This window comes from Coenobita brevimanus, chromosome 62 (genome assembly GCF_032717465.1).
Source record: "Coenobita brevimanus isolate Jiangsu-jjx chromosome 62, ASM3271746v2, whole genome shotgun sequence".
NCBI lineage: Eukaryota > Metazoa > Arthropoda > Malacostraca > Decapoda > Coenobitidae > Coenobita > Coenobita brevimanus.
Genome location: NC_137015.1, coordinates 29,365,554 through 29,392,447, shown reverse-complemented (window position 1 = coordinate 29,392,447; position 26,894 = coordinate 29,365,554). Strand labels below are relative to the sequence as shown.

General features: G+C 46.1%; 1 protein-coding gene across 4 annotated transcripts in view; it reads right to left on the bottom strand.

Moving 5' to 3' along the window:
• Dhps (Deoxyhypusine synthase) overlaps window positions 1–26,894 on the bottom strand; it is a 257,857-nt gene that overhangs the window by 110,447 nt on the left and 120,516 nt on the right. For all 4 annotated transcript variants that reach the window (XM_080275735.1, XM_080275737.1, XM_080275738.1 and 1 more), the window contains one exon: window positions 21,015–21,255. In XM_080275735.1, coding sequence (XP_080131861.1) covers window positions 21,015–21,255 — 241 coding nt within the window. The remainder of the gene's footprint in view (window positions 1–21,014; window positions 21,256–26,894) is intronic.

The following is a 26,894-nucleotide window of genomic DNA, read 5'->3' as shown; positions in this document are numbered from 1 at the left end:
ATGATGCGGACTCCTCTCAGCAGGACACTACTCCAGCCATCCCCAAGCTGAGCGCACTCCAGGAACATCTAGAGTTCGTCCTAGACTACCTGGAACACCCGGACTGCGACAGGGAGATGGGGCCCTTGGGACTTGTGGAGGACGTACGTGCTTTCAGGCAGTGCATCATCAATCGTCAGAATCATCGGTCATTGCGTCAATCAACCACTGACAGTTTTTTCAGGCCCATGACCCCCGCTGTGCCCAGCCCTGGCTCCACTCCGTTGCCTCCCCAAGACAGGCCCTCATGCTCTGAGCCACAGCCCAGCACATCAGCCACGGTGGAGTCACCGCTCGATGTGAGTTTGAGGCTGTCTTCAGAGTCGTCTGCGGTGGGTACGCCATCACCACGACCCAGCGACGCACCCCTAGGTCACCTGCCAGTGATACTCTCGGACTCTGACAGTGAATAAACAGCAAGAACTTCTCCACTAGACCACACGGGAATTTACAGAGTTGTGCAGTGAAAAAAACAGTGTGTTGTGTTAAGGATTTACAGTTGTGAGAGAAAAGACTCATTTGGAACAAAATTTAACATAAACAGACTTGTTTGTTTTTGCTTTGGAAAATTATTAGAAGAATGGGAAAAGTTAAAGTGCAGAGTGCAACACTTAGTAAGCTACAATGGAGCTTTAGTTAGACAAGAGTGCGCACTGTGAAGAGAACGGACTTCTGTGTGCGATTGACTAAGTTCAGTGCAAGACTTCAGGAACAGTGTACTGGATGTGCTTCATGAAATCCTTCTTACTGTCAGAGTCCGAGAGGAGGCGGTTATCCATCGAGGTGGCCATGGACTTGCTGTAAGCAGGCAGAATGTTTCATACTGTACTTTTTTCCATACTATACTTACCTCATTTGGCTCTTTAATGTCCTTTATTAGCGTGAATAGGGTGTTAGGAGCTATGCATGTGCAGTAGGAAGGCGTTTTTCTGAGTTAGGCTAGGTTAGGGTCCATAAGTACCAGTCCAGGAGCCAGTCACCAGAATGTTTAATATTGTATGAACCTACTTCTAAACCCTCATTTTATGCTTCTTTTGCATTTATTTCAGTCATTTATGTGTCTTATTGGTGTGATTTGGGTCTTAAATTGGTGCTATGCATGTCCAGAGGGAGTTGTATACGTGTTTCTCTGAGTTAGGGTCCATAAGTACAAGTCCATAAGTTGGGGCCCAATATCCGGACAGGACCACTATCCAGACCTGCCTATGGCTCTATTACATCGGATATTGGAGTGATTACTATTTATTAAATGACGGGAAATTGTCCAGGGTGCGAATTGTCCTAACGGGAAATCGTCCATGTTTTGACGGCAAACTGTCTGACGGCGAATTGACTTGTCTCGGAACCCAACACTCTACCACATAAGCTTCATTCTCTCTACATTAAAGTGTGTGCAGCCTGTATTTCTTGCTTTTATTGCTAATAGTAAGTAAATATGTACTAAATATAAGCAAATGTATGGGTGTATTATGATTCTGGGTGGGTATAAATGTTTATGTAAAAGTTGATGTAGTTTGTCGGCGACATGCCAGTCTCATTTATTTATTTTCCTTATGTTTATCAATTCACACTTCGATAAATCACATTTCGATCTTTTTTTTCGGTCCCAAAACCAATCAAAGATTGAGAGCCTACTGTATACAGTACATCCCCACAGTACGCGAGTTCCGAGTACACGATCCCCCTTGTACGCTAGGACCTTTTTTTTTTTTTTTTTTTTTTTTTTTTTTTTTTTTAGTACACGAACTGAACTCCTTGTAAGTGAGACGGGCAGAGAAGAGTGGCCCATATCCTAGGTTACCCCGATTACATGACATTGGCCTCCAAGAAGCGATAACGATTACTTACGCTCCGCCCACCTTGTGACGTCGATGCTGCTCACTCGTCACGTGATGCCCATATGCGCCACTTGGAGGGTGGTAAGGTGAGAGTCCCAGTAGAGGAAACACACGCGCACAGAGGGTACACTCACTGTTCCAGGTACGTCTCCATGTAATCTGCGGCTATTTTTTTTGTGAGCCAGGGTGTCTGCCCCCTCCTCCAGGAAGAAGAAGTGCATCACCCATGCCATGAAGATGCAAGTCATTAGGAAGAAGGAGAGTGGGAAAGGTAACACGGCCATTGGCAAGGATGTAGGCTTGGCAGAATCATCCGTGCAAACTATATGGGCTAACAGGAAGGCAAGAAAGAAGACTGTGAAGACGTATGGGACGGCGGCATTGGATGGGAGAAGCAGGCTGACCAACCAAGCTATAATCCTTATGGAGCAGTATCTGGCTACATTTATCCTGAGGAAGGAGAAGGAAGAGATTCCACTGAACGGGCGCTACATCAGGGACCAGGCCAAGATTTTCTACAAAGCTGCAGCTCTGAAGCTTGCTTGCTTACTAGAAACCATTTAAAGCCTCCGTGGGATGGCTTTGCCACTTTCTGAAGAGGAAGGAGCTACGTTACATTCGCCTCAGGGGGGAGCGTGCATCAGCGGATGAAATGGCGGCCAGGGATTATCCAGCCATCCTAAAGGGGATAATCAATGAGGGCGGCTACAGCAGGGACCAAATTTAATACACTGATGAAACAGCCCTGTACTACAAGGCTATGCCGAAGTGTACTTATATTAGTAAGCACCAGCGCCAGGCCCGGAGCAGAAAAATCGACAAGAGCAGGATAACAGTCATGTTCGCCGTGAACTTATCAGGCTCACACAAGATGTGCCCCGTTGTGGTGCATACCGCAGCACACCCCACCTGTTACAAGAATCTGCACTGCATGGATAACAACGGGGTATACTGGTACAGCAACTCCAATGGTTGGATGACGAGCAGCATCATTTCCGGGTGGTTGTTGTGGCATTTCATTCCTGATGCCAAGGCAAAATCCCGGGAACTTGGCATTCTCTTCAAGGTGCTTCTCATCCTCGACAATGCCCCACGTCACCCAACCTGGTTAGCAGACCTCCGCATGGAATGCATGATCATTTTTCTGCCCAAAGAACAACCTTTCTCATCCAACCGCTAGACCAGGAGTTGATTGCAACGGTCAAGCAGCTATACCACCAGCATCTCCATGATCACCTTCGCAGAAAGACCGACAGCTGTGAGGAACTGCAAGCAATTCTTGACTTGAACACAGTTGAGAGTGATGTCATGGACGCCGAGGATGGTTTGGACTCGCCACCCGCTTTACCCGCTTCAACCTCACCACGCACAGCACCCGCACAACCAACTTCAACTCCTGAGAAGACTATTATGGCTTTTTGGTGGTCATTCAACCTCAAGGATGCCATCACTCACTTGTTGTCCTCTTGGGCAGATATAACCAATGCAACAATTAACCATGCTTGGCGCCTCCTCGTACTTCACCTGTGTGAAATCGCACCGGAAAGCGGCTTTCAGTCCCTGGCCGCTGCTGAGGCAGCCACTCTCACAAGTGCACAAGCTGTGCCCGGCTTTCAAGCCGTCTCGCTGGAGGAGATCAGGGGTTTACATTCGGCAGCAGCAGAGCAGGATCCCCAGGAAATCGTGCAGCGAGTGGACAAGGCCGACACAGAGCAGGAGATCACAGCAGAAAAGGCAGCAACACCAGTGAGGGAGACTGAAGATTTGTCCATGATGGAGATCAGCGAGGTATTGTGTGCCCTTGATAAATTCAAAGAAGAATTCAAGGACATCGAACGCTCTCAGTTGCGAGTGGAGGAGGTGATGTCTTCACTGGACAAAACCTTCCGCTACTACACCGACAAGTACAACCAGGAAGTAAACAGACGGAAGCAAACACTCATTAACCGTTACCTTCGGCTTGAACAAAATGAGGAATCACTCCCTTCAACATCAGAAAAGCCATATCCTGAGGAGGATCAAGAGACTGATTCGATCTCTGAGGTGTCAGAAATAGACTTTGAAGGGTTTATGAATGAAGTGAGTGCATTAGCTAGTGAGTGTCGAAAATGCTGGTGACGAAAGTGGTGAGGAAGGTGGTGTGTTGGGTGGTGGGGTGGGTGATGCAGGAGATGCACGCTTGGTGCCTCATCCTGCCTCGGATCCTCTTCTTATCTCCATCACGCCTGTTGTCCTCTTGGGTAAAGGTGAGCAGCCATATCTTGTTGGTTTAGTTAAGCCATATCCTTGTTGATTTACCTAGTAAAGCCATAATCTTGTTGGTTTACTTTATCATCATCATCATCCAGACCTCCTCTCCCACCCTAGTGCAGGGTGAGGAGTAGCAATGTCCAGACATCACAAACTTACCCAATCCAAATAGGCCACACTTCCATTCACTCATCATTCAAGCCCCTGGAATCCTAGCTCTACCGGATGCACCAAAAAACATTCACCACATTTTGCAGCTTCACACAAACGTATCCGGTTGAGTCAATCCGGACGCTGCCATGCTCACAAGGGGTGCCAAAATCCCTGATCATGCATTTCTCCTCACAACATTCATCCAGCCAGCTCGATCTCTTGTCAATTCCCTAGCCTCACCGACTTCCGAACCTCTCTTCCCCAAACACTCATCCACCATATCTCTCCACCTTCTCCTTGGCCTACCTCGTCTCCTCCCTCCTTCAAATTCGCTCAGGTAAACCTTTTTCACCACTCTATTGTTATCCATTCTTTCCACATGACCATACCATCTCAGGACACTCTCTTTGATTGGTGTCCACCGACTTCCCCACTCCACACCTTTCATGAATCACACTATTTCGTATCCTATCCACCCTCTGTACTCCACATACATACCTCAACAGTCCCATCTCCACTGCTCTTACTCCTGACTTCTCATTTTCATGCCACACCATAGTCTCACACCCATATGTTGGAGTTGGCACTAACACTCCCTCATGTAAGCCTCGTGCAGCTGCAACACTCAAGCCTCTGTTTCTTATCAAGACCTTCATTGCACCAGCTACTTTTCTTCCTCGTGTCACTCTACTTTCAACTTCTTTTAAACAATTTTCCTTTCTTTTCTATCACTGTACCCATGTATTTGAACTCTCTCACCAATTCCAGTCTTTCTCCATTCACTGTGACATCACAACCTTCTCTCTCAATAACCATCACTTCACTCTTCTCTACATTTACTCTCTAGGCACGACACTCACAGACATCAGCAAAACTCTGCACCAGCCTATCAGGTTCCCGTCCGGTACCTGCAAGCAGTACTGCATCATCAGGATACAACAAATTTGAGATATTCCACCCATCACCATTCATCACCAACGCCATCTCTCTCTCCATTACTCGTGTTTTCACTTCTCTCATCATCCCATCTATATATATATTGAACAACCATGGGGACGTCACACAACCTCGTCGCACGCCCACACCAATTGTGAAACCATTCACATAGATGCTCATTAACCTTACACATGCTTCGTTACCTTCATAATAAATCTTGACAGTACCTAGCAGCTTACCATCTACACCATACATGTGCAAAACTATCCACAATCCCTCTCTGTCTACTTTGTCGTATGCTTTTTCCAGATCCATGAATGCCATAAACACCTTATGGTCCTTCTCACAAGCCTTCTCCGCTATCTGTCGCACTGCAAATACTTGATCCACACATCCTTTGCCATTCCTAAAGCCACCCTGCTCATCACTCACCAGGACTTCTGATATCTCTATTACTTTCTCTATAATAATTCTTCCACATACCTTCCCTACCACACTCAATAAACATATGCCACGATAATTCTTGCACTCACTTCGCTCACCTTTATTTTTGTACAGGGACACAATCACAGCCTTTTTCCACTCTGCAGGCACAGTTTCACTCATCCATCCCTTCTTACATATCTCCAACAAGCACTTCATTCCACTCTCTCCAACTTAAGCATCTCTGCATACACCTCATCAACCCCAGCTGCCTTCCCATTTTTCAGCCGTTTCACAGTGCTCTTCACCTGTGCGAGTGTCACATCTCCTGGCACTGCATTCCTTCTCTGCACACCCCCAAAACCAATCTTCGCTGATGAGCAGTTAGCAATAATTTATGAGGGTCAAGTGCGCTCTCAGCTTGAATATTGCTCACCCATATGAAATGGATGTGGAGAGGTTGCATTAAAACAACTAGACATAATTCAGAACAAAGCTGTCAGAATTATTAACAACCCTGCCATTACAAACTACCTCCCCTCCAAGTGAGAAGGAATGTTGCCTCCCTTACATTATTTTACAGATATTTTTTTGGCAAATGCTCAGACAAAGTTGCGTCCATGATGCCAACTCGCCATGCCTTCCATCATGCTACACGGGCATCTGGTAGCACTCATGACTGGAATGTCACTCACCCATATTGCAGAACTTCTGCCAAGCAGAATTCTTTCATTCCCCGAACTGCATCTCTCTGGAACTCGCTTCCCCAGAGTTGTTTCCCTCCAAATTTCAACCCACACCTGTTCAAGTCTAACTGTTACAGATATTTTATGAACAGAGGACACCAGTAATCTGGTGTATGGATTATTTTGTTTTTTTTTATTCATTTATTTTTCCTTCCTCATTTGTTATTAAAAAAAAAAAAAAAAAAAAAAAAAAATGTTTACAGCCGCTCTGCTCTCTCTATTCCCATTAGATCAGGCTTTCAAAATATTCTTTCCATCTGGTCTTTACATCATCTCCATGGGTTAGTAACCTACCACCTGCATCCTTCACACTATCACATTTCTTTCTGCTTTCACTTCTACATTTCTGCACCTCTTTCCAGAATAACTTCCTATTTTCAGAGTAGTTCGCATTCATTTTTCTTCCCAGATCATCATTTACCTCCTCCTTTTTCCTCTTCACTAGTCTCTTTACGTGCTTCTTGCTCTCGATATACTCAGTTCTTATTTCAACTGAACCCCTATCCTGTAACCATTTTAGCTACTTCTTCCTCTTTTCCTCCACCGCTCTCTTAACCTCCACATCCCACCATGCCGTACCCTTCTTTTTTGTTGATGTTCTTGATACACCACACCTCTTTAGCATTCCTAACTAAGCAATCCCTATATGCATTCCACAGGCTGTCCAGATTCAATTAATTCCAGTTCACTGAATCTAACTCGTCCTCTACTTTGGTCCTGTAATCATCTGCCACTTCTTTGATCCTCAGCTTCTCAACTTTCAGTCTTTCACCCTGACTACTCCTATCTCTCTTGATCCACCTCACTCCTCTCAGCTGGATCTTGCATACCACAATCATATGATCTGACAGACCTTTACTTTATCTTAGGTAATATGTCTTGGATAGTTTCCCTGTATAATACAATACTTAGGTCTGAAAGGCGTCTCAAGGGCTGCCCATGAAGGGGGTTGCTGCCCATATGTAATTTTTCCCATAAGTTTATGTATTCACAGTACGCGAATTCATAGTATGCGACGTCCTCTGCCGCCCATATACTCGCGTCCTAAGGGGATGTACTGTATAAATATATATATATATAATTTTTCAAGACAGGTTTGAGCATCCTTGGTTGCTAATGCCATGGAAAATGGAGTAGGAAGTGCATAAACTTTGTTCATAGCAGCTACTGTTCCTTTATTTCAGTGTGACAGTAACATGGAGAGTAGACCAGCATACTCTCCCAAACATTTCCTCTAACTATCTATGCACTACACCACATGCACTTTACATTTCACACAAGGTATCCCATTACGTTACAGGGGTTGGCGCCAGCAAGGGCATGCGGCCAGAAAACTTTGCCCCCACTACCTAGTGGCAGACTTCTGGGGGGAGGCGTGGCAGAGGTTCCGTCGGCATAGATCGTGGGTCCAGGGCAAGATGGGGCTCGGGCCTGTGCTAGAGGGTACAGGGCACTGCGGTTCCCAGGCTGCCGCTGCCGCCCAATAGAGAGGGGCCCGAACCTGGGAGTAGCACCCCAGGAGGCTGCCCCCTCAGTGGGTGTATAATGGCGGGATAGTTGCAGTGCCACGGCGCATATGGAGGGTGTCTCTGCAGCTGTCCTGGCAGGGTGCCCCGAGGCCACTACCACAGCCACTGGTAAGCTGGTTGGCTAGGGGTCCCAGATCCATTGCCTGGACCTGGGACTGTGCAGTGAGTGGGACCTGTGCTATGTCTGTCCTCCTTTATTAATACTGAACATGACAACAAAATAAGTTTCGAAGCAAGCCTGAGGACAGTAAATCACCCATGGGGATGAGGGTGGGTTCATGGAATGTGGGAAGTTTGAGGGGAAGAGCAGGGGAAGTTGTTGAGGCATTCAGTAGGAGGTGGGTGGATGTGGCGTGTTTGCAGGAAGTCCGGTACAGGGGTGGATCAGCCAGAAAGATTGTTGGCAAGGACTGTTGCTATAAGTTGTTTTGGCATGGGGGGACAGACGGATATGGAGGTGTTGGTGTGATGGTTGCGGAGAAATGGGTGGAATATGTTATGAATGTTTTGAGAGTAAGCGATAGGACATTGGTAGTGAAAATTCTGTTGGGTAAAAAGATAGCTGCGATTATATCGGCATATGCTCCACAGGCAGGATTGGATGAAGCAGAGAAAGATAGATTTTGGGATGATCTAATACGTGTAGTGGGTGGTATGCGGGATGATGAAATAGTGATTTTGGGAGGGGACTTAAATGGTCATGTAGGTAAAGCAGCACATGGTTATGAAGGAGTGAATGGGGGATGTGCGTATGGTACAAGGAATGCAGTAGGGGAAAGGATACTCGAGTTTGGGGAGGCAATGGACATGATTGTGTGCAACACATATTTTAGGAAAAGAGACTGTAGGTTAGTTACGTATGAGTCTGGGGGAAATAGCAGTCAGATAGATTATTTTCTGGTTAGGAGGGCCGATAGGAGGTTAGTGAGGGATGTTAAAGTTATAGGTAGTGAGGAGTGTGTGCAGCAGCACAAACTATTGATTTGTGATATTGTGCTTAAAGAACAAGTGATGAAAAAGAGGACTTATGTACCTAGGAGGAAAATATGGGAGCTGAAAAACCAAGTAGTAAGGGATGCCTTCTATAGCGAGTTGAGAGTGGTGGCTGAGCAGGGAGCTGTAGACAGAGGCAGGGAGCTGTAGACAGAGGCGTTAATGAACAGTACATAGCCCTCAAGAACAATTTCTTGAGAGTTACTGATGTAACATGCAGTTGGACAAGAGGGCCACCAAGACATAAAGTGATTTGGTGGTGGGATGAGGGTGTAGGGGCTGCAGTTGGGGGGAGGAGGGGGCTTTTCTGGGAATGGAAGAGGGGTGGTGGCAGGGAGGAGTGTTTGGCTGCCGAGCGTGGGGCTGGAGGAGAGGTGTGTGGGGCGGGGTCTGAGTCACAGAGACTTACTTGATGGCCTAGATCATGGGGAAAGGAAAAATATATTTAGGGTGGCAGGTCAAGTGGAGGGGGATAGTCGGGATGTTGTGGGTGGGCAGTGTGTGGGGAGTGATGAGGGAGGAGTGGTGGTGAACAGTGGGGATATTGAAGATGCATGGGGAGAGCATTGTGACCGGTTGTTGAGTGAGGAGTTTGGCTGGGACAGGGAAGGCTTGGAGCCAGCAGATCCAGTGTCTGGCCCTTGGCCTTTGATTGATACTGCTACTGTGAGTGAGGCAATAAGCAGGATGAGGGTGGGAAGGGCAGAGGGTGTGTCTGGGTTGACTGCTGAAATGTTGGGGGCCTCAGGCGATATAGGGGTGGGTTTGGTCACTGACCTGATTAATAGGATTATTTATGAGTGTGTTGTCCCCGGATGACTGGCTGAAGAGTGTGATTGTGCGTGTGTATAGGGGGAAGGGTGATGCCCTGGAAAGAGGAAATTATAGAGGTATAAAGCTTTTAGATCAGATAATGAAGGTAATGGAGAGAGTTTTAGAAGGTCTATCTATCTATCTATAGCCAGACGCCTCAATCCCGTTTGGGGTGGCCACAAACAAATCGCCTCCAAGTCGCCCTGTCCCCTGCCATTTCACTGCCCTGCTCCCAACTTACACCCCCCTCTCTCATATACCTCTCCACCCCATCCCTCCATCTCATCCTCGGCCTCCCCTTCCCTCTTCCCCCCTCCACCTCACTCACATACACTCTCTTCGTCAGTCTTTCACCCTCCATCCTCTCCACATGGCCAAACCACCTCAGTGTGTTCCTCATAACACTTCCTATCACATCTACATCAACACCACAACGCTCCTTTATATCCTCATTCGTCAGCCTGTCTCTCCATGTGACTACACAGGCTCCTCTTAAATAACTCATTTCCATTGCTCTCACTCTTGACTTGTGTCCTTCCAACAACGTCCAAGCTTCACTTCCGTACGTTAGAGTTGGTATCATAATATTGTCATGTAGTAACTTTTTCACTTCCATGCTCACTTCCCTGTTTCTTATCACTGCTTTCAAAGAACCAGCAACCTTTCTTCCCTGCTGTACCCTTTCAAGCACTTCACCCTCCAAACCTCCATCCTTACTCAACACACTACCCAAGTACTTAAACGTACTCACATTTTCCAATTCCTCACCATCCAACCTCGCTGTACATTCACTGACTTCACCTCTCTCAAGTCAGTGAATATTGATGAGATGCAGTTTGGGTTTATGCGAGGCAGGGGGACCACTGATGCTATATTCATTGTTCGACAGCTTCAGGAAAAATATATTGGTAGGAGATGGGATCTTTATTTTGTTTTTGTTGATTTGGAAAAGGCCTTAGACAGAGTCCCTAGAGAGGTGGTGAAGTGGGCAATGAGAAAGCTTGGGTTGGAGGAGTGGCTGGTTAGGGTGGTTATGGCTATGTATGTGGGTGCTCACACCCAGGTAAGAGTGAATGGAGATTTGAGTGATGAGTTTTCCGTGAACGTTGGTGTGCATCAGGGGTCAGTCTTGAGTCCCATGTTGTTTATCATGGTACTTGAAGCCATCTCACGTGACTTTAGAAACGGACTCCCATGGGAGTTGTTGTATGCTGATGATTTGGTGTTGATTGCAGAGAACGAAAGGGAGGCGGAGGAAAGGTTTAGGAAGTGGAGAGATGGTATGAGGCACAAGGGTTTAAGTGTAAATGTAGATAAAACAAAAGTGATGATATCTAGGGTAGGGCTGGTGGCGGTACTGTCAAAGACGAGGGAGAGTGGCCATGTGCAGTTTGCCACAAGGGCGTGGGAAGTAATTCCATCTTGTGCAGTGTGTGTGATAAATGGGTGCATAAGAGATGTAGTGGTATCAGAGGTAGACTGTGAGATAATGCTGATTTTATGTATACAGCGTGTCAGGGTGAGCAGGTGGAGATTGTCAGCCGTGAAAGGATTGAACTTACTGGTGAATCTCTTGAGTGTGTGGAAGAGTTTTGTTATTTGGGAGACATGTTGTGTGCTGGAGGTGGGGCTAGAGCTAGCTCTGTGGCTAGGGTGAGAAGTGGTTGGAAGAAGTTCAGGGAGCTCTTGCCTCTCCTGACATTGAGAGGACTCTCCCTACGTGCTAAGGGGTCTTTGTATGCAGCATGTGTTAGAAGTGTAATGCTGTATGGTAGTGAGACCTGGGCAGTGAAGGAGGAAGATATTCGCCGGCTCAGACGTACAGAAATGACAATGATTAGGTGGATGGCAGTGCATCCCTGCATCCAAGGCCTGGAGGGGCTGGGTTTACGATGGAAGAGTTGAGAGGTAGGATGGGACTGGAGTGTATTGGTGTTGTGATGAGGAGAGGTAGATTGAGATGGTTTGGGCATGTGGAGAGGATGGGGGATGATAATTGGGTGAGGAAGGTGAGAAGTGTTAATATTGGGGGTGGGGCTATGAGGGGTAGACCGAGAAAGACATGGGATGAGGTCATTAATTGTGATCTCAGGGTTAAGGGACTGAACAGGGAGGCTGCAATGGATCGTGCAGTGTGGAGAGCCGCCATTAGGTGACCAAGGCCGACACATGCAAGCACGTTGGCGTCTTTAAAAACGAAACAAAACCATATATGTATACAGTATATATATATAAATATATATATATATATATATATATATACTCTATAAATACAGTAATGCCCCGTTATACGATACCCCTAGATGAGATACCTCGGTTTAGCAATGGGTGTACAAATTGCACCAGGCCCTGATACCTGATGGGTGAGCTCCAGTTTAACGATGGGCCTTCCAATGTTGTGCCAGCAGACAACAGGCCGAAATTTTGAATTGCACATGTTCCCGCGGCCAGATGAACCCACCCACCTCCCAGGATGGCAGAAACGCTTGCGCAAGCCCCATACCCATTGCTCACCCAGCGCTCACCGATATCGCTCTTCTCATATCGGGCATCTCAGAGTGAGGATCTCCCTTACGCTCGCCTGCCACGTATCGTATTGCACCACCAATATTAAGCAACTTGCTATCACAATGCATCATAACTGTGTTTGAGCTGTGCTGTGAGTAAAGCAGTGATTCTGATCATGTGTGCGGTGTGATATTGTGTGATTTTTAGGCAAAATAAGTGTGATCATGTCTGGTAAGGGTGCTGCACATGGTGGGGCTAGTGGTGGTGCTAGTGGAGGCCCTAGTCGTGGTGGTAAGCATCCTGCTAGTGGTGGTGCTGGTAATGTTCCCGCGAAGCGTGTCTGAAAGAACGTGTCACTGGAGGTAAAATTGGACATCCTTAAGTGGCACAACAAAGGCAAAGGTGCGTGTTCTATCACCTCGGCTCTCCACCTGGCCCAGTCGACTGTCTCCAACATCATCAAGAAGAAGGAAGCCATTAAGGCTGCCGCTGGGGAGGTTGCAACCTTATCCGCCTCCCGTATCACTTGACAGTGACAGCCTGCGATGGAGGAGCTGGAGAGGATGCTGTGGTGCAAGGCACCCATGAGCCAAGCTATTATTTGCACTAAAGCTCTCTTACTATGGGACGAGCTCAAGGTAAGGTGTGAGCTTGATGAAAGTGAGACCTTTAAGACTAGCCATGGGTGGTTTGACTGGATTAAGAGGCGGGCTAATCTCCACCATGTGAAGATGTACGGCGAGGCGACGAGTGCAAATACGGTGGCGGCAGCAGAGTTTCCTGATGAGCTGAAATGCATAATAGAGGCGGGTGGCTATAGTGCGAAGCAGGTCTTGAATTTTGACAAAACTGGGCTCTTTTGGAAAAGAATGTCCTCCAAGACATATCTTGCAATGGAGGAAAGGTCTACGCCAGGATTCAAGCCCTCGAAGGACTGGCTGACACTGCTGCTGGGGGGCAACTGAGGGCGAACTCAAGTTGAAGCCGCTCCTAGTCTACCACTCGGAGAACCCCAGGGCTCTGGTGGGGTATGTTAAGGAGAACCTTGGGGTTATCTGGAAGTAGAACAAGAAGGCTTGGTTGACTTCAGATATCTGTTCGTCAAATTTTCACTCATACCTCTCTCATGTGCTGAAGATGCGTGAAAATCAGGTGAACAGATTTCTCCTGGTGGTGGATAACGCGCCTAGCCACCTGCCTGCAATGAAGGAATGAGCCAGCAATATTGAGGTGGTGTTCCTATCCCCCAACATCACTTCTTTGTTGCAACCAATGGACCAAGGGGTGATTGCTGCCTTTAAGGCCTACTACCTCCACCGCACGATGAAGGAGTTGGTAAGGGCCTGCAACAGTGATGACAGAACAACTGTACAGCAGTTCTGGATAGGGTACAACACACGCCACGCCCTGGAGAATATAATTGCAGCATGGGACGAGGTGGGCCAGATGACGATGAACGGTGTGTGGCGGAAGCTGTGGCCAAAGTGCGTGCACTCCTTCACCGGCTTCCCCGAGGGTGTGCAACCTCTACCTGTCCAGCATGTGTGGCAGGACACTGTCGAGTTGTTGCATGAGGTGGGCTTCAGGGAGGTCGACGAGGATGATGTGGAGGAGGTTCTCGAGAGCCACAGGGAAGAGCTCAGCAAGGAGCTCCTCAATATGGATATCGAGCGGGCGCACCAGGAGGCAGAGGAGGAGGAGGTTGTGCTTAAGGTCCGAGCTCTCAACATAAGATCCTCAAGGAGATGCTAACAAAGCTAGACGTGATTATAGACCTCAAGAAAACCCCCTCTCAGGACGAAGCAGGGACACAGCTAATCGGCTGGAGGAGGGGATGAAAGTGTACAGGACAATGCTGGGGGAGAAGAAGAGGGCAGCCAGGCAGACAATGATCACAATGTTCTTTTAGCAGGCCCCCACCAGACCAGCAAGTCGCACAGGATATTGCCAGCTCTCGACAAGCAGAGCATCTCCCCAGCCTTCAACCAGCAGAGAAACACTGAGGGAGACCTCCCGCCAAGGACGTGCTTGGTCTGTTGTGCTGGACCTAACCTCCAGCCGATCACCATCTCCCGTGTCAGCTGTGTTTCCACTAAGGCACTCTACCACTCCATCGCTGCCTTCCTCGTCCCACCCTCCATCTCGCACACCACTTTGGCCACTGTCGCTGTCTCCCTCGCCACGACGAGAGCCACCGCAACTGACTCCATCACTACCTCATCATTCATCACAGCGGTCTCCCTTGCCACCTGACCGGACATTGCAGCTGTCTCCCACACCACCTTCTCTATCATCGCATCGCACTCCATCGCCACCCCCAGAGACATCACATTGCACCTCATCACCACTGCCTGAGCCAGCGCATTACACCCCACTGCTTCCGCCCGAATCATCGCATCACACTCCATTGCCTCCGCCTGAGTCATCACATCGCACTCCATCGCCTACTCCCTCTGACCCTACCCTAGTGATAGGGTTTGAGGGCTTTGAAGAGGAGGACTGAGTGTTGTGGAGCACCTTATCTCCCCTAGCCTCGGGGGGGATAGCAAGGATGATGACCAGGACTGGACATGGACTTACAAGAAGTAAGTGATGAGAGGTGTCTGATATTTTCTAACCTATTCCTTATGATTTTCAGGTTTTATTTGTTGCTTTTGGTGAGTTATTTCCAGGTGTTAGGCTTGGGTGAGCTTCCTTGGCAGGTGTTGGGCCATTTAGATTGTCTTGAAACCTGTTTTGGGGCTCATCTGGGTGGGTTTTGGACTTGGTTTGGGGGGAAACCCAAGGCTGGTAAACAGTCCACATTGAAATACGTTACAAGTACTCCGATATACGATACCCCGCCTAATGATGGGGTTTTACCTAACCAATTAGATCGTTAAACGAGGATATGCCATATATATGTGTGTGTGTGTGTGTGTGTGTGTGTGTGTGCATATTGAAATACGTTACAAGTACTCCGATATACGATACCCCGCCTAATGATGGGGTTTTACCTAACCAATTAGATCGTTAAACGAGGATATGCCATATATATGTGTGTGTGTGTGTGTGTGTGTGTGTGTGTGTATATATATATATATATATATATATATATATATATATATATATATATATATATGTATATATATATATATATATATATATATATATATATATATACTGTATATATACTGTATATATATTATATAATGTCCTTCAGCCTACAAGTGACTGTACACTCCCTCTTCTGTCTTTCTTTCCTTTATGCTTTCCTCTTCCTTCTGCCTGTGGGTGACTCTACACTGAGTGACAATCCAAATAGGTTCCTGTACACCAGGAAACCATTTACTATGCTGGGTGGTAACCATATCACCAGATTTTGGCGCCTGGTGGTTTAGTGGGTAATTATGGCACTCCAATCGGATTGAGCTGGTGAAGGTTTATATCCTAGGGGTGGTTGGGGTTTATTGCTCACGTAATGCCACTCAGGGATGAGTGAGGGTGGTCACTCTCATTTTAAATGTCAGGACCAACTTGCCTAGCCCCAGGCTCCTACACTCCTTATGGGGCAACACAGGATTGGATAATGGACGGATGGATGGATGGATGTATATACAGTATATATACAGTAGGCTCGCACAGTGCGCGAGAGATTGAGCGGTCCACGACCTCGCGCACTGGGAATTCGCATATTGGGAATATATAATCTTATGGGAATAATTACATATGGACGGTACCCCCTCATACCTGGACATTTTTTGGCCCTTCAAGACATAATAAAGGTCATATTTTTCAGACATTGTGCTAAAGCTATAGATACTATAACAAAAATATGGGTAGTCACTTTAACAACAGTAGACAACAGCCTTGATGACCTTAAATAACAGGGGTTCCATGGCACGGCAACGCTTACAGCGTCGCACTCCCCACCGCACCTCCCACCGCACCAACACTTCCCTCCACAGACTCCTCTTGATCACCTTCCCCAGGAGCATCAAAGTCACTCACTTCGGCCATAAACCCTTCAAAGTCCAATGCTGACACTTCTGACATTGCATCCTCTTCATCCTCAACAGGAACAGGAGCAGCAGAATGCCCGGGAATTTCTGCGCATCAACATGACGACACGTGACGCACTGTGTGAGGGGTGGTTGCGCACTAATTGAAAATGGCATTTTTGAGCCACTCCATGCCTCTGCCTCGTGTTCTGTGCTGTAAACTCGCGCATTCAAGGGTTTTTGGTTATGATTTTTGGTCACTCGCGCACAATGCGAATTGCGCACTGTGCGAACCTACTGTATATAATATATATAGGGGGAAAGAAAAAAGTTTTCTAGGAAGGTTTGAGGATCCTTGGTTGCTAATGTCATGGTAAATGGAGCAGAAAGTGCATGAACTTTGTTCACAGCAGCTACTGTTCCTTTGTTTCTAGGCTGAACCTTGGGGGTGGGGATGAGAGATGAGATAATGCCTAATACCTGTATCCCATAAAAACTCTGTGACACTGTTCCTACAAGAAAATTAGTGGTGTGCTGTTAAATATCCTACTCATATGAGGTACGTCGCATGCTCCTGAAGTTGATTTATCTACATATCTATTACCAAACGCCTTAATCCCGTACTGGGTAGCCACAAACAAATCGCCTCCACGTCACCCTGTCCCCCACCATTTCACTGCCCTGATCCCAACTCACACCCCCCTCTCTCATATACCTCTACACTCCATTACTCCATCTCATGCTCGGCTTCCCCCTCCCTCTGCCCCCCTCCACCTCACTCACATACACTCTCCTCATCAGTCTCTCACCCTCCATCCTCTCCACATGGCAAAACCACCTCAGTGTGTTCCTCCTAATGCTTCCTATCACATCCACATCCACACCACAAAGCTCCTTTATATCCTCATTTGTCAGCCTGTCTCTCCATGTGACTCTACAGGCTCCTCTTAAATAACTCATTTCCATTGCTCTCATTCTTGACTTGTGTCCTTCCAACAACTTCCAAGCTTCACTTCCATACATTAGAGTTGGTATCGCAATACTGTCATGTAGTAACTTTTTCACTTCCATGCTCACTTCCCTGTTTCTTATCACTGCAATCAAGGAACCAGCAACCTTTCTTCCTTGTTGTACCCTTTCAAGCACTTCACCCTCCAAACTTCCATCTTTACTCATCACACTCCCCAAGTACTTAAACGGACTCACATTTTCCATTTCCTCCTCATCCAACCTCACTGTACATTCACTGACTTCACCTCTCTCAAAGACCATCACTTTACTCTTCCCTACATTCACCTATAGATTCCTTTTCTTACACACTCTCCCAAACTCATCCACCAAGCCTTGCAGCTCCCCTTCGTCTTCACTTAACAACACAGTATCATCTGCAAACAACAATACAGGGAGTTTCCAAACACTACCCTCTCTCACTAGGGTCACTCCAACATCTACTGCCCTACCTTGTATCTCTTTTATTACCCCATTCATGTACAGATTGAACAACCATGGAGACATGACACATCCTTGTTTCAACCCAAAATTCAAAGAGAAAAATTCACTCAGTTCACCATCCACATTCACTGAAGCCTTAGCACCATCATACGTACTCTTCACAGCATTCAGCAACTTCCCATCTACTCCATATTCTTAATACTTTCCACAATCCTTATCTATCCACCCTGTCATATGCTTTCTCCAAATCCATGAAGGCTGCATACAACTTCTTTCCCTTCTCTAGAAACTTTTCCACTAAAGATCTAAGAATGAACATCTAATCTACACAACCTCTTCCCTTCCTAAAGCATCCCAGTTCTTCTCCAACTAGTTCCTCTGTTCTTTCTCTAACTCTGTCAATAAGTATCCTACCATACACTTTTCCTATTACATTAATCCCTACACCGCGGGCTAGTTTACCAATGACTTGCGCGTGCCGCGGGGTTATTTGGGCTCCGACAGACTCTCAAAAAATATTTGCCAAAAATCAGTTATTAGTCCTAGAATAATAAAATTATATATGCTTATGGCACATACCTTCAGCTTTCTCCTGGAATGACTGTTGAGCCTTCGTCGGTTACCGTAGGACTTGTGGAGACCTCTGAAGTAGGGTAACGAAGTCTCCACTTTACACTTCCCGACAACCCGTAATATGATTACCACAGCCAGATACAAACACTATAAACACTATTCTACAATTTTCAAGTAGTTTGGGATCCATACTCAAAAAAAAAAACCACTGTGAAAGCAATGGAAATTACGAGCGCGTCTGATCGTCGCACTGTCACTAGTTCGCTCTTGGTACTCTGTCATTTATTATTCATAAAACCCCTCACACTTTATATTTCTATTACTATATAACACTTATATATATCTACAGTCTTTATCCATAAGTTTCCTTCAGTAGTATTAGTTTATTGTCACTGTAGGGATTCAATTTCTTTCAGTAAAATACGTAGCATTCACTTTCTCGTCCTGTATACTGGCATTGAGAGTGAATGTCACTTTCATCTTCACTCTCATAACTCATAGCATTCAGACATGCTAGAGTGAAACTTTCACTTTCATTACTCCTAGGGTATATACTCGTATTCTTATAATGCTACTCATTTACATTTCTATTTACGTTCTCTATTTTATTTACGTTATTTACATTTCTATTTTATTTACACTGTGTTGTGCACTGTCACTTGAAATAACTTATAAAACTATTTTCCATTGTTCACGTATATTTACATTCATTACTTTCACTTGCTGTTTACACATTATTTACAATTCCACTTGCACTGTTTTACTCAATAGAAAGATCGTAGTCACTCTTTTATCAATTGTCAGCCCTTTACCTCTTTCCACACGAGGTTTAGTAGGGGGTAAAGGTCACAGGGCCATTTGCATGGGGGTGAAAAAAGGCCTTGAAGTCAGCAAGAAGAAACATACGTACCCTCGCTTCGGAAGATGAGAGTAAACTGATAACGGAGGGCCAGCGTGGAGGCCTGCTTTAGGGGTTATTCAGAGTTACCAATATTACTTCTTGAAACAGCTAAGTCTAGCACTGATATGATTGGCAGGAAATCTAGACAATACATTATAAATTTGGTAGTTCCAGGTGAATGTAAATATCACTTAGGCTTCTCCCTTTCCTCCTTACATGTATATTTATTACAAAAATAGATTAGAGGCCTACTTAGGAGATATATATTCAGAGCTACCAATGTTAGATCTTGAAACAGCTTTGTCTAGCACTGATATGATTGGCAGGAAATCTAGGCAATACATTATAAATTAGGTAGTTCCAGGTGAATGTAAATATCACTTAGGCGTCTCCCTTCCCTCCTTACATGTATATTTATTACGAAAATAGATTATACGGCATATTTCAAGGGGAAAAAAACAGCGAAAATTAGCGAACGAGTGCATGTGAGGTGTTGTCAGGTGATAATTAGCCAAATCCAGGTGTATGGCACTCTCACTTACCTTATTTCTTTCTTGTATATATTATTTGGTATAAGAATAGGACATAGGGCTTATTTCAATGGATGAAATCAGTGAAAAATTCCAGGGAAGATTTACTTAGCGTAGCATGGCCGGGCAGGCGAGAGGATAGGGTAATGGAGGGGGGGTAGGGAGGGGAGTCAAGAACGGGGAGAAATGGCTAAATTGTCAACAATGGATGGGAGTACAGATGAGATTAGGAGTGCTGACTAGTGTTGGACATTGGCAGTACTGATAGATGATACAAGCCCCCACTTGGAAGCCCGGGTGAATTCAAAATAAAACAGAATCACAAAAGCGACGCCCCGCGGTATGATCCCTTGCTCCCAAGCGTCACGAAAGTGACGCCCCGCGGTTAAGGGGTTAAGAAGACAAATGCCCCTATGATTACCACACACTTCTTTTTTCCCTTTTCCTTTGTACAAGGGAATAATTATACCTGACTTCCAATCCTCCGAGACTCTACCTTCCTCCCAGGCCACTCTGCACATCTTCCACATCCATTCTACTACTCTCTCTCCACCATGCTTTGGCATTTCACCACACACTCCATCAATTCCTGGGGCTTTCCCAAATTTGACTTTCTTCATTGCTTCCACAACTTCTATCCTACTGATTTCTTCCTGTCTTCTCACCTCCCTCCTCCTCCCAGCCATTCCCCAGCCACTTATACTCACATTACTTCCATTCTCTATGTTCAACAATTCTTTATAGTGTTCTCTCCATCTGCCCACTTTTTCTCCCTTCTCCACCAGTATTCTACCATTTTTATCTTTCACTCCCCTAATAACTTCACTGCCACCCTGTCTTACTCTCTTCACCTCTTTCCAGAACATTTTCTTACAGTCCCTCCACTTTGCATTCAAATTCCTTCCAAATTCTTCTTATGGGGTAAATTGCATGCTATGGCTTAACCACGTCACAGTTGCAGAGTGGGGAAGGTGAGAAGCTACCACTATATGGGTTCTGGCTTGAATCTCAAAGACAGTATTAGTTTGATGTGTTTGATTTGATTTGATTTTTTAATCTACTGATTTTTTAAAGGTAAACTAGCAGCTGTCAGTAGCCTTGGGAAGCCCACATACAGTAGACCAATATTCTTGACAGACAAGAGGGCTCACAAGCACCTGCTTACCAGTTTAATTCTATAAGTGGTGGGTTAATATGTTCTTTTATGTTATTTATGTAATCTGTATTGATATACATCAATTACAGACAAAAGAATGATATGGTCTGGTGAGCAAATAAGTGCCAAAGTAAGAAATGCTAGCCTCCTAAGCTGCTGACATGACCACTAAATCAACACAAAACAACTCCTACCTTGGTGTTCTGCTCCTCCAACATGGTATCTAACTTTGGCATCACCCAGTCCTCAAATTTACAGTAGTTGTCATTTGGAACAATGAGATTCCCAATACGATTGAGCCCCCGAGCCCTAAGATCCCTCCCCTTCAGATACCAGTCTCCAATGTAAGTGGGGGCCAAGCACTTTATAAGGTCCTCCTCCACTCCACCGGCAGTTGTTACCAGGCAGTCCACCATACTGTGCTCCACTAAAAACCTGGAAATGCGGAGACGGAGCCTTGGTAATATGCACAATGTACTGCTTTGATTTCCCAGTATTATTGCTGTTGTTGTTAAGAGGCAGACACCTTCATCAGTGAAGAAAATGAATGTACTGTAGTTGTAATTATTTCACTCAATGTACAGTCATTCCTTCTGTAAAATGACAATTTGGTTAGCACTAGGTATATATATTACAGAAACACATGTTATGGAAACAACAAGGGTAAAAAGGAATTTTGTCACTACTTTTCCCCAATGTCATCCCTAAAGATCTCCCTCAGTCTGCCATAACAATCAGTAAATTGGCCTGAAAAGTATCAAACCTTCATAGTGATGCCTAAAAACACAATGATAAACACATGTATAAGCACATGTTGTTGTTGCTGCTCTACCTCAGCCTGTCTGGTCAAGCAGACCCATCAACCACAAGCAGGCACCTGCCTGCCTATGGCAGACATGCCTTGCCAGGGTCAAAACAGGGTCCTTCCACATGGTGAGGTACAGCAAAAATGGAGGAGGTATGGTTCCCATGAGGAGGAGGTATAGTTCTGTATAGGAGATACAGGATGTGTGAGTACAAGGTCTGTCTGAAAAGAAGCTGAACTCTTTATATAGTGCACCAACTAGCCAGCAAAGAGTGATTGCGACAAGAGTGCTGTGTAGCGGCAATTTTGATCTTTAGTCTAACACTAGCCCCATCATGGCATGTCACTTAGTCATCAAGGTACATGCACCTGAGTGAATGTGGGTTTGGTGCAACTGGCAATTTGTTGCAAGTTGAACAATGAAGGATCCTGAAGAGCAATGTGTTTGCATGAAACTGTTTCAAGTTCAGAAAAACTTTTATGGAGACTTTTCAAGTGTTGCAACAAGCTTATGGGGAGGACTGTTTGAGCTGTATGCAATGTCACAAGTTCCATGTCGTGACAATGATCACAGTGAGAGAGTGTGTGCTGTAATCTGTGAAAACTGTCGCCTTGCTGTGCTTGAGGTTTCCAAAGAAGTAGGCATCTGTAAAAGTTTATGCTACACAATTTTAACCAAAAAACGTACGATGCACCAAGTTGCCACAAAATTTGTACCACGTCTGGTGATGGATGAGCATAAGGAGAACTGCGCTACAGTCAGGAAGGAACTGTTCGATTGCTCGAATGCTGGTGAAAACTGGAGATGTGCCGATGCCAAGATGTTGGCCAATACCGCTACCGATACCCGCTTTTCAGCCGATACCAATACTGATACTTTTTTATTTTGATTTTATTTTGATTTATTTGATGCTGGTAACGTGAGTGTTGTTAATGCAGGAGCAATATAGTAATCGATATATAATATTAATATATAACAATGTTACATCATACATATAATTATAATGTAATATAATATCATAACCATCTGTTTATCTGTGTCATGAAACATGAGTGTCTTGAATCACATAATAAAACCAGAAAAGCATCAGAGGATCGGCCATATTTTTACCTTCCTGATACCGATACCTATCTACCTATCTATTGACCAACGCCTTAATCCCGTATGGGGTGGCCAAAAACTAATCGCCTCCACATCGCCCTGTCCCCCGCCATTTCACTGCCATGCTCCCAACTCACACCCTCCTCTCTCATATACAGTCATTACTTGTTTTACAATGATTCGGTTTACGATAATTCGCTACAACGATAATAGAAAAGTTCCACCCCAAAATCGGATTTACGATAAATTTCCTGCTACAACGATTTTGCCATCGGTAAGCGCCAGGCACACGCAAGATGACCGTTGCTTGTCTCAGGCAAGATGGCAGCCCCGACGTGCAACGCATTGTTATGGTTCAGGTCCCGCCATCCCTTCAAAGCCCTGTCTTTTCAATTTGTTCATGTGTGCCCCCCTATTATGGTCACCTATCAGCCAAACATCATACTACAGTAGACATCGTGTAGCACCAGGCCAACTTTACGCAAGTGAGATTACTGTACTGTATTGTGTTGTTGCAACGATTTACTGTACGTGAGTAACTCTGCCTGTATTGGTGTGATAGTGTTTCTTTTGGTGAATTACAGTACAGTACCGAGGATTTGTGTGCCCAGTGGTAAGGTCAGTGCCAGTGTAGGTCCCAGTGCTATGGTTGGTGCAGGTATGGGCCCCAATGCTAAGGGTGGTGCAGGTATGGGCCCCAGTGCTAAGGGTGGTGCAGGTATGGACCCCAGTGCTAAGAGTGGTGCAGGTATGGACCCCAGTGCTAAGGTTGGTGTTACGGGTGGTGCAGGTGAGTGCCACAGTGTTACGGGTGGTGCAGGTGGGTGCCACAGTGCTATGGGAGGTGGTAAAAAACGTCGGACAAGTGAAGGAAATGATGGCCTGTCTAAGAGGGTGAGGCATTCACTCTCCCTAGATGTTAAGTTGGACATTGTTAGGAGCAACAGGAATGGCCAAGGCCCCAGCAAGACTGCCAATTCCCTCAAGCTCCCCCAGTAGACTGTCTCAACTGTCCTGAAAAATACGACGGCTGTACTTGGGGAAAGTGAGACTGCTTCCACAATGGGGGCCAAGAGGATCACCAAGGTCAGGGATCCCTGTAAAGAGGAGATGGAGCACCTCCTGCAGCTGTGGGTAGAGGACAAGACACGATGAAAGGCGCCACCCTCAATGTCCATCATCACCACCAAGACCCTTTCACAGTGGGAGACGGTAAGGGAGAAGGCTGTGGAGAAGCCAAAGGATGATTTTAAGGCCAGTTCCGGGTGGTTTGTCCACCTCAAGAACCGGGCTGGCCTTAAAGGACTGACCCTGCATGGCGAGGCAGCAAGTGCGACGATGAGGTCGCCGCCAGTTTCCCTGCCCTACTGCAAAAGCGAATCACCAGAGGGGGTTATAGCCCCATACAAGTGACTAACTTTGACAAAACCAGGCTATTTTGGAAAAGGATGTCAAAGAATGCCTACATCTTTCAAGAGGAGAAGAAGGAGCCAGGTTTCAAGGCATCAAGGGATAGAGTTACACTCTTGTTCGGGGCTAATGCCGAGGGAGACCTAAAGTTGATGCCCCTGATGGTGTATCACTGGAAGAACCCAAGAGCCTTGGCTGGGTTTGTCAAGGAGAAGTTGGGGGTTATTTGGAAAGCCAACCCAAAAGCCTGGCTTACCATCAGCCTCTGCCAGAACTACGTCTCTGGCTATCTGTCGGGGGCGCTGAAGGAGTTATGTCTCCTGTTACAACTTGGCCATTCGGTTCCTGCTCTTGGTGGACAATGCCCCCAGCCACCCTCCAGTCACGCAGGAATGGGCTAAAAACATCGAAGTGATGTTTTTACTTCCAAACATCACCTCTGTCCTACAACCAATGGATCAGGGTGTGATTGCTCCCATTAAGACACGTTACCTCCGCCTCACCATGAAGCAATTGGTGCGGGCCATAGATACAGATGCCGAGGTGATGGTGAGGGGTTTTTGGAAAGGATACAACATCAAGGCAGCCACTGACAACATCGTGCTGGCTTGGAAGGAGGTGACGCCACAGACACTCAACTCGGCTTGGAAAAAAGTTTGGCCTGAATGTGTGCACTCTTTCCCTGGCTTTTCCTCTCACACTCCAGCTTCATCTGTTGAGGATATCCATGGGAAAACTCTGTCCCTGTCTCACAGGGCAGGCTTCCATGAGGTTGATGAGGAAGATGTCGAGGAACTGCTACAGAGCCACTCAGAAGAACTGTCAAATGAGGAGCTCCTTCAAATTCAAGAACAGAGGGCACATAAGACAGAGCACAAACCGGAGGTACAGCCACGGCGTGAACTGTCAGTCACCGTCCTTACACAGTTCATTCATGGCACTGACGAGTTTATGGAGCAAATGGGAGAACGTGACCCGATTTCCACCAGGAGTTCCCATGCCCGTTACCAGGTCAATCAGGCGTTACAGGTGTATCACGAGCTCCTTGACGGATGTCGGAGGCAAGCCTCACAGACCAGCATCACCACCTTCTTCAAGCCAGCTGCCACTAGACTCCCCAACCACCATCTCTTCCAGACCATCCACCAGCTGCTCAACTGCCTCACCAACCTCACCAGTCAGCACTCAGCTGGATTCCCCTCCCCCTAACCTGTTCCTGACTGACTCAGAGGCTGACCACTAGTGCCTGTAAGAACAGGCTGTCCCCCAGCCTCAGGGGGGACGACTTGGAGACAACTTGGACCAACACTGGAAGGAATGAAGGTGGGTTGTCATTTATGATTCAGTCTTGGTTAGGTGACTTTGGGAAGTTGAGTTGACGTAACCCCCCTTTTATAATGGGTTTCAATCTCCCGATTTAAAATAAAATTGATATACGATAAGGTACGACCTGAAGTAACCCCATCATAAAACGAGTAATGACTGTACCTCTCCACTCAATCCCTCCATCTCATGCTCGGCCTCCCCCTCCCTCTCCCCCTCCTCCACCTCACTCACATACACTCTCCTTGTCAGTCTCTCACCCTCCATCCTCTCCACATGCCCAAACCACCTCAGTGTGTTCCTCCTAACGCTTCCTATCACATCCACATCCACATCCACACCACAAAGCTCCTTTATATCCTCATTTGTCAGCCTGTCTCTCCATGTGACTCCACAGGCTCCTCTTAAATAACTCATTTCCATTGCTCTCATTCTTGACTTGTGTCCTTCCAACAAAGTCCAAGCTTCACTTCCATACATTAGAGTTGGTATCACAATACTGTCATGTAGTAACTTATTCACTTCCATGCTCACTTCCCTGCTTTCAAGGAACCAGCAACCTTTCTTCCTTGTTGTACCCTTTCAAGCACTTCACCTTCCAAACTTCCATCTTTACTATCACACTACCCAAGTACTTACATGTACTCAAAATTTCCATTTCCTCACCATCCAGCCTCACTGTACATTCACTGACTTCACCTCTCTCAAAGACCATCACTTTACTCTTCCCTACATTCACCTTTAGATTCCGTTTCTTACACACTCTCCCAAACTCATCCACCAAACCTTGCAGCTCCCCTTCGTCTTCACGCAACAACACAGTATCATCTGCAAACAACAGTACAGGGAGTTTCCAAACACTACCCTCTCTCACTAGGGCCACTCCAACATCCACTGCCCTACCTTGCACCTCTTTTATTACCCAATCCATGTACAGATTGAACAGCCATGGAGACATGAGACATCCCTGTTTCAACCCAACCTTCAAAGAGAAAAATTCACTTAGTTCACCATCCACATTCACTGAAGCCTTAGCACCATCATACATACTCTTCACAGCATTCAACAACTTCCCATCTGCTCCATATATTCTTAATACTTTCCACAATCTTTGTCTATCCACCCTGTCATATGCTTTCTCCAAATCTATGAAGGTCGCATACAACTTCTTTCCCTTCTCTAGAAACTCTTCCACCAATACAGATACTACGAAAAAAAAGCTGATACTGCCAATACTGATACCGATACTATCGGCACAACCTTAATGAAAACTCTCTGAAAGATGTCATATCAGGTGAAGAAACGTGGGTGTATGGCTATGATGTCGAAACAAAAGGACAGTTGTTATTGTGAGTTGGAACATCATCACTGCAACCAAAAAAAGCATGTCAGAGTCGCTCAAATGTGAAGTTGATTTTTTTTTTCCCCCCTAGA